Below are 14225 nucleotides of genomic sequence, written 5' to 3' on the forward strand. Positions count from 1 at the left end.
AGGGGGCGGAAAAAGCACACACACACACACACACACACGCGCGCGCGCGCGCGCGCGCACACACACACGCACGCACACACGCACACACGCACACACACACACACACACACACACACGCACGCACCGCACACACGCACAGCACACCACGCGTCTTTCCCTCCCTCGTTTCCTCTAGTAAAGTCATGAAGGGAGAACGCGGGAGAAATAGACGAACACGGAAGCTAGCAGACCAACTTTAGATAGATGATGATATGTGGGGTTTAACGTCCCAAAACCACCATATGATTATGAGAGATGCCGTAGTAGAGGGCTCCGGAAATTTTCGCCACCAGGGGTTCTTTGAACTTTAGGTAGAGTGTATAGACGTTTGTTTTGATCGCACGTTTGCAGAGATTACCGCTCATGCCTCAGTCGTTCCGGGGCCAACAGCAAAAAGTTTTGTTGGGGCCTCAGTGCACGGCTGTACTAGCTACACGACGACGAGTGATGACACGGGAGCGTCCATATGTCTTCATTGTGCCATCTTGACCACAATTGGTCGTTTGCCCCTCGGCCCTGTAGCTGCTTGCGAGCGAAGCGAAACGAACGCTGGTGCTGCGCCGCCAACGGGAGTTATCGAAGGCGGAAAAAACATAACACGGTTGTTGAAAAAGTGGGCGAAATCATTATGCGTGTACTGTGTGGACGAGGACGGGAAAATATGTGTGCCTTGAGCTGTCGGAGACCGGTGTATCAAAGAGAATGGACTGATTGGAGAAGGGGGACAGGGTTATCGGTGTATAATAGAGCAAATAAAATAATGAATCTAAAAGTATTCATGTATTCACATAATTGTTCCTGTACAGTGTTCATCTGGAGAGTACCCAATGGTATATTCTGGGAAGTTGCTCTTGAGGAAGCTAGCCCGACTACAAGGGTAAAACAATACGAAGCATGGTAGCGCGCGTTTCCTTATACCACAGAGCACAGTGGCGGGCCTTCCGACACATGTGGAAGTCACGTGTCCCGAGAAGAAACGTCATGCGTGACGTCATTGATAGAGCGGCACGGCACTGTCGTCTGTGATACTCGCAGCATTTATGCTGGCTAACAAGTGACGACCACGTAGAGGCCATGCGTAGGCTACTGGCCCCCTGTAGGGATGCGGGCCCAACGCTGACGCAGACTGATAGTTGGGCTAGTTGGTGATACATTATGGGCGGTAACAGCGCACAAACTCATGGGACGAAGAGAAGATTCTGCAGATCTTTCGATAAACTGGGATGGGGCTAAACTTCACCTGCGAAATGCCTTCACAGCATGTCTTACAGTTCCTAGACATAAAGATAACTTTTGCTAACCACCACCCTTGTTGGGCGTATAACCCAAGATTAGTGAAACCGTTGCTTAATTACAAGTCTGGTGATCGAAAAAATTGGCAGACCCCACGTACAGTGGGAAACGATAACATGCGAAGCACAAATGAGGACGGTTGATATGTCACCTTAAAATGAGCACAGCGTTAAGAGGTGGAATCAAATGATGCCGTACATGACTTCCGTGTCATGATTATCATGTATAGGTGTGTCGTTTACCTTCGTCATCAATTCACGTCACGTGATACCAAATTTAGTATATGTGGAGATAGCTAAACGACCGCGAGCACGCTATGAGCGTGGTAGGTTGTCATGTTCTTACATGACACGCGTGCCAGGATTATCATGTTTGCCCCAGTCATACATTTCGTCATCCATTGACGTCACTTGACACCAAATTTGGTATATGTGTAGCTGGCAAAACGGCAGCGAGCGCATCATGAAGGGCCCAACATATTCCAATGTAGCGTTGACGCGCGCGCACGCTGGGCACAGCGACGCTACGTTAGCAAAATGCGAGCATTCTATAGTCTGACGCCAGGCACGACCGGCTCGACCAGCGTCCGTCGGCGTGACCCGATGGCAACTGGCGCGAAATGCGACATGCTGCATTTCGTACCGATGCGTTACCCAGACAACACTGCGTCTCTCTCTTTTCGTGGCGGAGGGACGCCGGACGCGCTGAAACGCGCATGTGTCAAAGCAACGCAGCGCGGCGCGCGCCTCCGAGTATACAGGACCGGTGCCTGGCGTTGCAACACCGGCTTGACGCAACGAAATGAACGCCGGCGAGCACGCGCACCACGTCACGTCGAAATGTATTGGTGCCTTGAGTGTGGCATGTAGTCATGTTCTCACATGGCTTCCATCTCATGATTATCATGTTTTCACCAGTCACGTACATACCTTCGTCATTCATTGACGTCACGTAATTCCCAATTTGGCATATGTGAAGCTAGCGGAACAGCCGCGAGTGCATCATGAGTGTGGCATGTAGTCATGTTGTTACATGAAACGCATGTCGTGATTATCATGTTTGAATGTCTCATGTACCTATGTCGTCCGTTCGCGTCACGTAATACCGAGCTGGGATCATGTGAAGCTAACGAAACGGCCGCGAGCGCATCATGAGCGTAGCATGTTAGCATGTTGTCACTTGACACGCATCTCATGTTTATCATGATTGCACCATTATCATACCTTCGTTATCCATTCACGTCCTGTAATACCAAACTTGGTATAAGTAGAGCTAACGAAACGGCCACTAGCGCATCATGAGCGTGGCATGTAGTCATGTTCTTACATGACACGCATCTAATGATTATCATCTTTGCACCAGTCACATACCCTCGTCAACCATTCACGTATCGTAATACCAAAATTGGAATCATGTGACGCTAGGGAAATGGCCGCTAGTGCATCATGAGCGTGGCATGTAGTCATGTTGTTACATGACACGCATGTCATGATTTTCCTGTTAGGGCCTGTCGCTTGTGTTCGCCATGCGATCATGTCATACCATACCAGTTTTGCAACATGCCATGTGAATGAAACCGCCGCAAGAGCTGCAGGGCCATGAAATGAAAATCATGACATTCATGACATACATATCTTGATTTTCATGTCACGACTAGTCAAATATATTCTTCATACAGTCATGTTATGCCTTACCAAGTTTGGTATCAATACCATTATCGAAACGGTCAGGAGAACTAAAAGTCGTAGGCGGCTAGATAGATACATAGATAGATACGCTCAAAGTCACCGAAGTTCGTCAAGAAATGCTTCGCATTTAGAATGGTGAAGAACGGCATCGCTACGTCTAGCCTGGAGGCTGCGATTTAGAAGTCGTGCAGGCACCAGGCGGAACAAAGCTTCTATGAACAGGTGTGTCGCCTTCAGGTAGCCGGCTTCCCGACGCCTGTTATCACTTCTGTTTTCGATGGTCTGATACGTCAGATCAAGAAGGGAGAAAAAAGTATTAAAAAAACAAGAGAGGTAAACAAAAATGTGCCACCATGCCCTACAAGCATAGAGTAGCTCATGGACTAAAAAATGTGGCATTACGATACGATGTACAGGTACTATTCTCAGCAGGAAACAAATTAAGAAGTTGAGCCCTATGGTGAACAAAAAGTATGATAGAAAGAGCTCCAGCCAAGATAAATGTGGTGTAAGACACAGGGACGCTTCACTACTCTATGTACTAGGGGTAGTCTACAAAATGCCTTTAACATGTAAAAAAGTGTACATCAGGGAAACAGGGCGCTGTCTTTATGTACGACTAAAAGAACACTCCGGAACCTTCAAGAACTGCACGCACGCGAATCTGCCTTCACCCTGCCACACGTGTGGGTGCACGCCTTTGTTCAATGAAACGGCAGTGCTCTTCAAACACAGTGATCTGGTCACAAGAAAACTCTTGGAAGCATTCAATATAAAAAACGAAGGGGAGGTCTGCGTTAGTCAAACATCGATATCTTTACGTGAAAAAGAAGAAATTCTAATCAGTAGCATGCTTGTTTGAGTTGAATTTGGTCGCCCCTACGCAGTTACCCACAGTGTAAAATTGTTAATGACATCGACACAGTCCCTAGCTGGTCCCTCTGCGCATGTTCTGTATGTTTATCTTATGTGTTCAGATAATTTTTATACATCTCTAAATCTTCAGTTGAGAGTCAGCGCTTGTTTCTGTCCCTTCTCTTCGTACCGTGAGTTTGTGCGCTGTTACCGCCCAACGCTGATACTGGCAAAATAGCGATACGCGTGCGATTCCAGGCAGAACCTCACCCCTTTCATTCAAATCTCGACGTAGGTGTGACGTCATTCCGTCCATACGTGACGTTTCTGCCCAGGTCACGTGAATCTCTCACTACTCCTCCATATGTGACAGTGACTGCAAATCCCGGGACTGCGCTATTCAGGCTACATAAACATGCTACGGTGACTCAAGGGCCGCGATAAAAATCCCCCATACGCAGGAACAAACGAAGTTTTATTTTGTGGTGACTTCTGTCGTAGAAACATTTCCTCATATTGAACACATATTTGTGTAGCATAGGTCGCCGCCCTTCATGATACACACTACTCCTTCTCTGTTGGGCTTTCAGCGCATAGCAAGAATGGCACGGTATTAAACGAGCCAGCAGAACAGACACACTAATAAACAAGTTTTTACAAGAAGCAGGAAACACACAAAGATACAAGATTAAACAGAAACGCATGTCCTTCGCTCTCAAAAGTCACAGGACACTGCTGTTTGTTGCATCATACAAAGTCTACAACTATAGAAGTTAATCAGTCATTGGCACTCAGTTGTACCGTCTGCATTTCAAAGTACACAAACGTCATAACTCATGTCGTGGCACACCATCAACTGCAAACAAACTTTTCTAATATCAGCCACGATGATGAGGAACTTGGCAACTATAATGATGGTAAGTTTGGCCTTAGTACAAGGGACAAGGTCCAGAAAGCGCCTTTATTAACACCCGACGGTCTTCCGAGTGAAGAAGCTACTTGTCGCTTATACCAGCGTAGAAAATAAGTGGTTTCAAAAAAGAAACATTGTCTGTCTTAGCTCGTACATCTTGCCAACACGCCAGTCTGTGTGTCAGTATTTACTTTCTTGAAAGCTTACAACATCCGTATTAAGCGAAATCCTCGAAGACTTTGCGTTATTTCTAGGGCAAACACCCACCGAGAGTTTTTTTCTGCGCGTTCGCAAATGGATGACGGAGAAACTGCCGCGCATAAATGACTCCTGTTTCCTAATAGTGTCACACAAATGTAAAGAAATAAAAAAAAGCCATTGCATGGATGCTAGCTACTACGCCAAAGCATACAAACACGCAAAAAAACTTTGTCGCGAAGAATAATGAGTGGAGCCCTTAAATTGCGAGGAGAGAACGCGGCGCCTCGGGATGAAAGCGCTCTCTTCCACGGATCTCCCAGTGTGTCTGACTTAACGAGAGTGTTTCCGCGTGGCATGTTATGGCGTATTCTGAGGATTAGGAGGCGTGTCGTTACAGAGGGTGGGCCCCGCTTTCCTCTTCTTGTCGAGGTCGGTGTCCTGCTGACAAGCTTTCATTCCACCCCCCCCCCCCATCCTTTTTTTTTTTTCTTCCTCGTATCTTGTGTCGCTCATTCTTGCTCCTAACATATGCGCATATTCAGCCCCGTATTTTTTGCTGAACTAATAGTTGTTTAGTGAATTTTCTTTTCGTTTAGGGCAGCCTGTCAACAAATCAAGCAGTATCCCTTACACTGCACGTCGCCATTCATATGAATCGGTTGCATTCTATGATGACATTCAGCTATGCACAGCTTCTGGTTCTTCCCGTATTTGCAAGAAAAAATGACAGAAAGAAAACTAGAATTGCTCGTAAGCCTAATATTCTAAGCAATCATGTCATGACGCACTATCGACGAAGGTGACCAATCAACAAAAAGTAGACGGGAATGAATAACAAGATGACTTGTGAATTCAGTCCATGATTACTGTCAATGACAACTACTTTACTCGGCAATAACTGTAGCAACGAAAAAAAAAAAAAGGGGGGGGGGGAGTGGTTCAAAGAAATTAAGTGAAGCGAACTTTTTTGGATCCTGCGGTGTGCGTATTTCGGCATGGATGCTTGGTTTGAAAAAAAAATGTTCCAATAATTTCTTCAAAAATAATTTTGCCAAGCGCCTATCTCAATCTAGTCTGCACCGGGTGCACTGCACTCTCCCGTTTACGGTTTTTTCATGCCACTTTAATGCCTATTGGCCCAGCAATTTTTGGCCAACTTCCAACCCAGATATGATGTCCGACTTTCATCGTAGAACTGCATTATCAATCGCTATATAGCACTATTATGTTTCTTTCCGAAGTACATACATCAGCCACTACGTACCTATAGTCCCTTAAGTGTTGTGCGTTTGGTTACCGTTTATTTTCGTTTCATATTTGTCCTCAGGTGAAGCGACGCGTGTTTGATTAGATCCACACTTCATCTATATTTAAAAAAATACCACACGCTGATAACATTGTGTATACTACAACAAGTCTATCTGTCTCTTCTACATATAATAATATTTCTGGTTTTACGTGCCAAAACTGCGATGGGATTATGAGGGACACCTTAGAAGGCTTCGGAAGTTTCGACCATCAGCTGTTCTTTAACGTTCTCCAACATCGCACAGTAAATGGGCCACTTCGCCTCCACCGACATGCAATCGACGTGGTCCCGACAGAAAACGTGACCTTCGGGTGAGCATCCGAACGGCGTGACCATTTATCCAACGTGGTGGACACTTCTACATATAGAGCACGATGCTTATGACAGGTTATTATTAAGAAGTGACAGACAATGCCAAGCAAAGCATAGCGGACGTTATTAGAAGTAATTGTAGCGTGAACGTGAAGAAAGAAAAGTGGACCAAAGATAACTTGCTGCATGCAGGTACCGAACCTGCGGCCTTCGAATAACGCACCCGATGCTCTACCACTGAGCTACGGCGACGGTGATCCCTCCGTCCACATTATGTGGTATATATGCGCATTTAAACTTGGGAGCGTCAATCAGCACTGCCAGTATACCCATTAAGGCAAGTGTGAAAGACTTTGTTTTTAGCTGTTGGCGACACATAGCACGTTATCTTACTATAAAAGCTCGCTGCTGACCAATGATTCTTCGCCTACTGCATGAAGGTATCAAATCTGCCAGAACAACAAGTAAAGAAGTCTATATTCAAGGGTTCATTTTCTTAGGCAGCACTGACTGACGCTCACACGTTGAAATGCATATATATATATATATATATATATATATATATATATATATATATATATATATATATATATATAAATTGAAAGGAGGTATGAACACTGTTATAGCTCAATGTCAGAACTATGGAGGCACGTAACCGGCTCTGCCGGGCCTACTCACACAAGTCCTGGGGACTTAGACAGGCCCGTTTCTTCGTATTTGTTATCGATGTGTACAATAAAGTATTATTATTATTATTATTATTATTATTATTATTATTATTATTATTATTATTATTATTATTATTATTATTATTATTATTATTATTATTATTATTATTATTATTATTATTATTATTATTATTATAGAGCATTGACAGTTCAATGGCATCGGCAACACTAAATTATGCGTCACACAAGGGGGGAACTTATTTTCAGGCACAGTTGTGCCATCATGACTACACAGCTGTTAATGAATTGGCCCTTTAATGTTTGGTAAACTGTTAGCATTTTTTTGCGCTAGTTTTTCTTCTTATGAAGCCCTGAGGAACAAGGTTAGCCGAATCTCTTTCCACAAAGCGATTAAAAAGAGTGTAGATTCAAGGCTTCATTGAGGACGGGGATTCCGGATATCTCGTAACTTCAAAGCTGATGAGGTACAAATTCATGCTTAACGCAAATCATGCTGCTGTAAGGTATGCATCACTCCACGAGGTTAGAAGACCACTAAGTTTCAAGATTGCGGCTTGGTTTTTTGGTGAAAATACCCATAGCTTCAAAAGAAAAAGGATACGCAGAAAGTAAGGCTGGTTGGCTTCTGGAGTGTGACGCCTCGAAATGGCTCAAACTATAACATACGCTGTAGTAGCAGACCCCAGATAGTTTAAATGACGGGGAGTTATTTAGAGCGCAATGAAACTGCACAGTATAGTGACCTCTAGCTTTCACTTAAATGTGGCGATGCCGGGGTGGAGCTCGCGTATTTCGTGTGAGCAGCCGATCAACCTAACTGTACAGGTCCACGCGGCGTTATAGAATGAAAGGCCATCCTGATCTTAAGAATAAAAACCAAGAAGTACAAACAGCACTTTCACGTGTTTCTAGCTAATAAATTACAAGCATCAACGTTATAAACTGATTGTAAGTGAATCCAAATGCACTAAGGCATGCACCAACCAACAGCCCACAGAACGTCGTCTGTAACTCGCGTAATGCGGGAGGCACGGCAATTGTTTTGCAGTCGTGCTGCGAATGGCTCGTCTCTGTTAACATTCGCCCGAACCACACCCATGAGACATGAACAAGTGTCGGCACACTGATTGCTTGCTAAAATCTGCGGCCATAAATTAAGTTGCCACAACATAAATACAGATACGCGGGCAAGCGTGGCAACAGTGACAGTCGCAGCAACAGCAAGAAAAGTAAAAACAAAATGATTGAAATCCCCGCAATCGTCATCAAGGATACAGCCGTTACGAACGACGAAGCGCACCGTCGCCCCGATGCATTGCGCTATGCTCGAGAGACCATTCCGGGCACGTAAGCCACAGAACACAACACCGCCGCCGCTATTAGCGCCAAATTACGGCCACTTACGACTCGTGTTTAACAACACCTCATGTTCAGGTAATCATCCGTAACAGTTAACGTCGTCGGCTGCTGTGATTCCCCTGTTCAAAGCCAACGCAGCAGAAGTATACCAGCTCTTTCTTTTAAAAAAATCTCACATTATCTATACGGAATTATGAAGAGGGGGGTGAAGCGTTCGTCCGTCCATACATCCATCCGTACATTCATCTATGCGTCCATCCGTGCGTCCATCTGTGCGTCCGTTGGTTCGCCCATCGGTGCGTCGGTCTGTCTGTCCATGCGTCGGTTGGTCCGTCCTTTCGTGCGTGCGTCCATTTGTCCTATTGCATAGACTTCTATTGGACCAACACCATCTAGGAAACGAGAAGAGAAGTGGTGAGACAGTGCCACGTAATATACTGTTCGGGAAATACTACCGGTTACACCTCACGCAGGACTAAGTTACACAAAGAGGAGCGTCCCCGCTAAATGAAACGTGAGGGCAGCTCTTGTCGTCAGTCGCCGTACGAGAGAATGCGAAGCGGATTTCGTCTCGGCCATATATGCTCCGAACAGCACTTCCTGCGGAAGTAAGCGAACCTGTTGTGCTTTTCGGTTGGCGCTGAACTAGATTATGAAAAGGTAGGCATGCCCTGGTTGAGCTAAATGGAAATACATGTGTCCTGCTATTTCTAGTACATCTTTATCACTTGTGTCACGGGTAATTAAGTGAAGGCTGTTCAGGTGTAATTTAGGTCACTTAGCTGAAGCTGGCTTTTTTTTTTGTCACACTGGTACTGAAAACAATAAACGAGGAGGGTGGGGAATGGGAGAGACAAAATATTGATAAAGAAAAGCCAAAATACATGACTGCAGCTATGGGCAGCTTCAAAGCAGCAGAAGGAAAACCTTTTAGATGAAATTCAGCAAGGGCCCCAAGGGAAAAGATGCGATTATCTTACGGCTTACGAAGGGATAATAAAAAAAAGCAACGATGGCTATCGTTGCTTTTTTTAAATGTCGCTTTTAATATCACTTTCTTGTAATGAAAAGATTGAATTCGAATGAACGAACGAATGAACGGTAAGACCACGAAGCAACGTTTTCCGAAACTGGGGCCCCCAAACTATCTCTCTCTCTCTCTTGTTAGAGAGAAAGACGGGCAACCAGGTAAAGCCACTGAAGGTGATGTTCTGGGAAATTGGAGGAGCAATGGTCCACGAGGTCTTTATCATGAGCGTCCGCTTCACTGGCCATTCGGCTATGCCGAGAAAACCATTAACGCACAGCGGAGGCATCTGAAACCGCGGCACCCCAACCATAAGAAGGTATCTTTAAAAGGAATCATTTACCTCGGAACGAGATCATCCCCCTTTTTTTTGCTGGGCATGTCTGCAGAAAGGACGCATTATTCACCACATTGCCAGGTTATGGTTTACTTGATGCTGCGGTCAGCAGCTGTATTTTTGGCTATATAGCGCCGGCACCGGCTGGTGGTTCTCTTTTATCGGTATCGTGTCGCAGCTCAGCATGAAGCCTTTTGCGCTTGGTCGGATACTGTCTCCAGCTCTTTGTGTTGCTACGCGGTTAGTTTTGTGATTAAAGCCCCAACTTATTCTTCCTTTCCTTTCTGCTTCCCCATGCGATGACGCTCCAGAGGATGAATACAAGCGGCCTGCCAAACCATTAGCGCTCACGCAGACGGTTATTACTGTTGTTCTGCCTTCCGCTTTCTTGTATTCAGTGGCCCTATACTCATATAGTAAACAAAGCAGCGCGTCATAAAGTACACTGCCTCCAACAATGTTGTTGGCATTAACACACAGGCACGAGCGTAGTCTCATCTCTTGTCAGCAGTTCATGCCTTGGCTGTTCTGCAGCAAATGGCTGGATACTATAAAGAAGCACAAATTAGGTAAATAATGGAACGGACGTCATGGTAATCATAACCACAGCAATGGAACCAACTGACAAAGTCATCAGCGTCATAATTCCAGGTGGATGTGGTCAGCACAACATATAGAGTTGCACAAGAGTACAGAAATATGACAACAGAGTGAACATTCGAATCCATGGAGTAACTTGAATTTCTCCTCTGTGTCGCTTAACAAGATTACCCCGAAACACATTTTCTTGAATTCTCACAGAATGTCATCAGACTAATGGACTAGGTTATAACTATTTCAAGAAACAACACCAACCACGAAATCTGACACGTTCTGCTACACTTTCACTTTAACCATAGCTAATCCCACGGCAACCTCGGACAACGTGTGAAACGTGTAGGAATATTTGATTTCTTAGAAAGGGTGCTGACAGTAGACAATACATATGACTGTAGTTCACTGCTACCAGTGGGTTGACCGCATTATCACATAAAACATTGCGACTGTCAATATAACCACAAGGTTATGCTTGCAAGCAATGCATAGGCCCCTGAATCAGCTGTGACTTTGGTATTGTATGCACTTTCACAAAACATGTCGAGGCATTGAAGAAAGGACATCAAATCTGTTGGGGTGCTGCGCAAGTAGGAAGAAGAGAAGAGGAAAGACGAACAGGAAAGGGTGCAGTACACAAAAAGTGCTCTTTTGTACCTCTTTCTTGTCGACTCCTTCGCGCTTGCGCAATACGCCCCCTGATCGCTTGAACCAACGAGCCAGCAAGCTCTTATTTCATCAAAGTCCAAAATCCGGATGGACTGTAGAATCACATTCCTGTCAAGAACCGATGCAGTTCAACGGCCTTTCGTTTTTAAAAAGAGACACCAATTATAAAAATTTTCTTCTTTTCGAAGTTTGATTTTGATAACACCACCGTTGATCTCCAGGAATGCACCTTGACGCGCAATCTTTCTCTGTTATATTTCCTCCTATCAGGATGCATTACTACAAGTCGACCTATGAGCTCTCGTTGACTTTTATTCACGTATGATCGGTCTTCCGTGTATCAGGTCACTACCATTCGTGTTGAACATCGTCCATCGGGGCTTCTTTCGGCCACCTGAGCAGCATTTAGAGCGGCCTTTAGCTCCACTTGACCGCACCGCTGAGTGAATGGAGAGATAACGGACCCATTACAAGAAAGGCCACCCAGCTGACACTTCGTTCTAACAACCCCAGGCTGATGAAGATGGACGAACATAATCATCCCAGCCATGGACACGATGCACATCGAAGAATTGACGCACCGCTCTCTGCCCGAAGTATACACGTGAAGAGGAGGTGGTCCGTGACTTCCTATGAAACCACCTTCGGCGTCCGTGCTTGGGACACACGAGGTCGACAGCAGCTCGAGTGGTGTCGATCGGAGAAAGAATCTTCGAGAGGTCAGTGACGCAGCTGTCCTGTCGTCCTTTCGCTTTGACGTGAATCTCCGGAGAGGTGCGTCAGTGCGTGGAAGCCTAAGCCTCTTCTTGCACGTCAGAGAGCTAAGACAAACAACTATCACGTCCCTCGTCTTAGTATCTTTTTCTTTGCTCTTGGAATCTGTCTAGCAACCACTGTTCTGCGCGCTTTTATTGAACCATGAAGTATAAAAAAAATTCAGGCAGCTGTGCTACACTCCCTCGCATCTCAGTGTCTTCGTAAAGAGCTCAGTCCAACGGCTATACAGTTGTCTAACCAGGCTTGTTCTTATGCGTTACAATCGTTTCCTTCGTTTAGTTTTCTTCTTGGTACGATGTTTTTATTTTTCGGCATTGCAGAAAACCCGAGCCGAAGTGAGGTGGGAAATAGCTTTGGACGACGTGTGACATGGCCTCTAGTTTCCCTTTTCAGGCTTTGTTTTTGTTTTTCGTAAGGTCAAATACATAAGTGGCAAAGGTTGTCGGCATTCTAGTTTTTGTTTCCACAGATTTGCTGCCTTTCAGTGGATGGTTATATATAAAAGGGAAGAGCTCCGCACCAGCATCGATCTATTCCAAAAGTTTGTTACGTGTACATATTTTGGTGAACTGATTTCTTTCGGGTGGCACCTCAGCGTTCTTTCGGTGGACCGCGTAGCTTTCAAGACAACAATGGTAACAGCGTGCGTGACTCTTGGAAACAGCATCCTTGGAGACTGCCACTCCGTTAGACCTCAACAGCCTCGTGGTCAGAGGTAAAGGCTGGCAAAGTCAATCACTGCACCAACCGATGTCAACTTCACCCACCGGTGAGGGTCGGAAAACGCTGCACGTTCGTCTAAGTCAGCTCAATGCTTCACTTACTCGCTGTTTCACGCTTCTATACAATGGAATACTTAGGGTTTCTTCAACGCGAGCTTGTATTCGATCGACCCAAATTTGCAAGTTCTTCTGCCATTCGGGCTCCCACGATGTCATAAAATTGCTTGGTTGCATGTGGTTAGGTGGCATTTACGAATGCGTATTCGTGTCTCATTGGAATTACCAGCAGCATGGCATGAGACATTTGCGCCTGCGAGGAGATGTTTGAGCACATTTCAAGCCACTGCCCATCATACCGGACTCAACAACGTGGTATGGAAGCCAAACTCAGTCCCTTGGATTTAAGACCACTTACAAAAACGAAGTTCCTGGTAATTTGGCTGAAGGCCTCGCATACGCGCAAGGCTACGAAAGCTCTCTTGTCCTTCTTGAGGACCACCGCACTTCCCGAGCTCTTGTGGACGAACAGTGTGAGACCATTCTGTGTAGTCGCAAGCTGACTATTAAATGCGAAGCATTTCTTTGTGTACGGCACACTTTTTCCATCTTATCCCATCCCACCCACCCACCCACCCACCCATCCACCTATCTATCTGTCTATCTATCTATCTATCTATCTATCTATCTATCTATCTATCTATCTATCTATCTATCTATCTATCTATCTATTGTGGGGTCTCGGCGAGGCGAACGCGCGCCTCGCCACGCCACGCTCTTGGAGTGAACGGACACAGCAGACGCGGTCGGTACAAAGCACACAACATACATACATTTATTAACTAATTTAGACGACGATATCGTCCGCCGAATGATACACCAATTTCAACTAACACCCAACCATACAAACAACATAACGCAATGACACACTAAACACACAATAACATGATAAACACACACTAACACACCCAACACACTAACACATACCCAAGGCGGCGTCGCCAACGCCTGACTTTCCACGTGGGACCCCGGCGCGAAGCCCGCGGTGCCGAGCACCGGGGACCCACGCTACAGACAACCGTTCGCGGCAGCCGCCACACGCAGAAGAGGATCGCTCAACTCTCGCCCACCACCAAGGACTGCCTTCCGCCAGGGGCCACCGCCGGCGCTAACCAACAGTGGTACTCAAAGCGAACACAACGCCATCTACCGCCCAGCGGTGGTCACCACCGTAATAAAGCCTTGGGGCGAGACACGTGCGCCACGCGGCGCAGACAACTTTACAGGGGGGGGGGGGGTGTCAGCATCCCCACACTATCTATCTATCTATCTATCTATCTATCTATCTATCTATCTATCTATCTATCTATCTATCTATCTATCTGTCGTGATCCTTCCCCCCTAACTTGGCTTGAAGCAACACTTGTATGGGAGAGTAAAATGG

The 14225-nt window shown here is 45.7% G+C and overlaps 1 protein-coding gene across 8 annotated transcripts in view; it reads right to left on the reverse strand.

Annotated features, from left to right (window-relative positions):
- LOC142775875 (uncharacterized) overlaps positions 1-14225 on the reverse strand; it is a 201983-nt gene that overhangs the window by 52278 nt on the left and 135480 nt on the right. For 2 of the 8 annotated variants that reach the window (XR_012887116.1, XM_075878270.1), the window contains exon 3: positions 8707-9050. The exons of the other annotated variants lie outside the window; for them this stretch is intronic. Coding sequence is in view for 1 of the 2 variants with exons in the window: in XM_075878270.1 (XP_075734385.1) it covers positions 9033-9050 (18 nt within the window). In the remaining variant the exon portion in view is untranslated. Of the gene's footprint in view, positions 1-8706; positions 9051-14225 lie in introns of those variants that run through there. 8 annotated transcript variants of the gene reach the window in all.

The sequence above is a fragment of the Rhipicephalus microplus genome, chromosome 2, assembly GCF_043290135.1.
Source record: "Rhipicephalus microplus isolate Deutch F79 chromosome 2, USDA_Rmic, whole genome shotgun sequence".
NCBI classification, from domain to species: Eukaryota; Metazoa; Arthropoda; class Arachnida; order Ixodida; family Ixodidae; genus Rhipicephalus; species Rhipicephalus microplus.